At 46.5% G+C, this 1,055-nt stretch overlaps 1 protein-coding gene across 1 annotated transcript in view; it reads right to left on the bottom strand.

Moving 5' to 3' along the window:
• The window catches only part of BMP6 (bone morphogenetic protein 6), a 97,239-nt gene that overhangs the window by 3,051 nt on the left and 93,133 nt on the right, over positions 1-1,055 (bottom strand). Inside the window, exon 6 of the mRNA XM_054191887.1 lies at positions 91-201. Coding sequence (XP_054047862.1) covers positions 91-201 — 111 coding nt within the window. The remainder of the gene's footprint in view (positions 1-90; positions 202-1,055) is intronic.

The raw sequence follows: 1,055 nt of genomic DNA, 5'->3' as shown, positions 1-1,055 counted from the left end.
CTGTTGCCAAAAAGAAAACAGAACTGAGACGATGGTAACGCGTTTACAAAGTCACCTATTGCTTTGGCATCCGGCTTTCTGGAGACTTACCAGAGTTTGTACAATGGCATGATTGGTTGCGTTCATATGGGCATTGAGTGGGAATGAGCACTCCCCATCACAGTAGTTGGCTGCGTAGCCCTTTGGAGCGATTATCCAGTCCTTTTTAGGAAACAAACAGAACGTGATTCAAATTAAAAAGTTGCCAACTTGCACAGACAACTGCATGCAATTAAGAGCAGCTGAAAATTTTCCACTAACTTTTTTCTTGAGGGTGAAAATGTGTTTTCACTGAAGCTATTAGGATTTGGGTTGGGATTTTTTTGTGAGCCATGACTTTTCCATGGGCACACTGATTTTAATGTCCAAAGAATGGGTCACGTCTATGCACAGCTTAACTGCCACGAACTAAAAGAGTTTTATTTCTAAAACTCTTGCTGGTTTGCCTTGTGGGGACTGTGGTTTGGATGGCTTTATGTCCCAATGTTTCCTGCAGGTTAGGCCCTCTGGATGAACTACCTTTCCTAGGCTGGTTTAATCACAGCCTTAGCCGATGTCCCCTCCTGGAGAAAATCCTGTCCATGCCTGCATGCCAGGGAACTCCAGAATGGGAATATAAAACACTGATATGGTGCCTCACAGACGCTAAACCTTACACAAGGACGCTAGTCTGCTAAGGCCACTGGGACGTTTTAGCTGCGTAACAGCTTCATCTCTGCCAGACTCCTAAAGGAGGGGCAGGACAGCCAGCCTGAGCTGCATGTGCAAGCAGGTGGCCCCGGTGGCAATCTGAGTGCCGTGCTGTGGAAGAAGGCAATTCTTCACCAAAGTGCTCATAAAAACATTACGGCTTCTCTGCTGCTGACACAAAAGAGCCAAAGGTAAACTAAAAGCGCCACCAATTAGCAGGAGACATTTCGCCTCCCTTGGTGTCAGGCTCTGCAGGTCAGCCTGCAGGAGAACATACTGGTATGCTTCACGTGCACATAATTCTCAGATGATTTCCCCTTTACCTG

This window comes from Rissa tridactyla, chromosome 2, assembly GCF_028500815.1.
Source record: "Rissa tridactyla isolate bRisTri1 chromosome 2, bRisTri1.patW.cur.20221130, whole genome shotgun sequence".
Classification (NCBI taxonomy): domain Eukaryota; kingdom Metazoa; phylum Chordata; class Aves; order Charadriiformes; family Laridae; genus Rissa; species Rissa tridactyla.
Note: the sequence above shows the minus strand (reverse complement) of the source record. Positions and strands in the feature narration are given on the sequence as shown.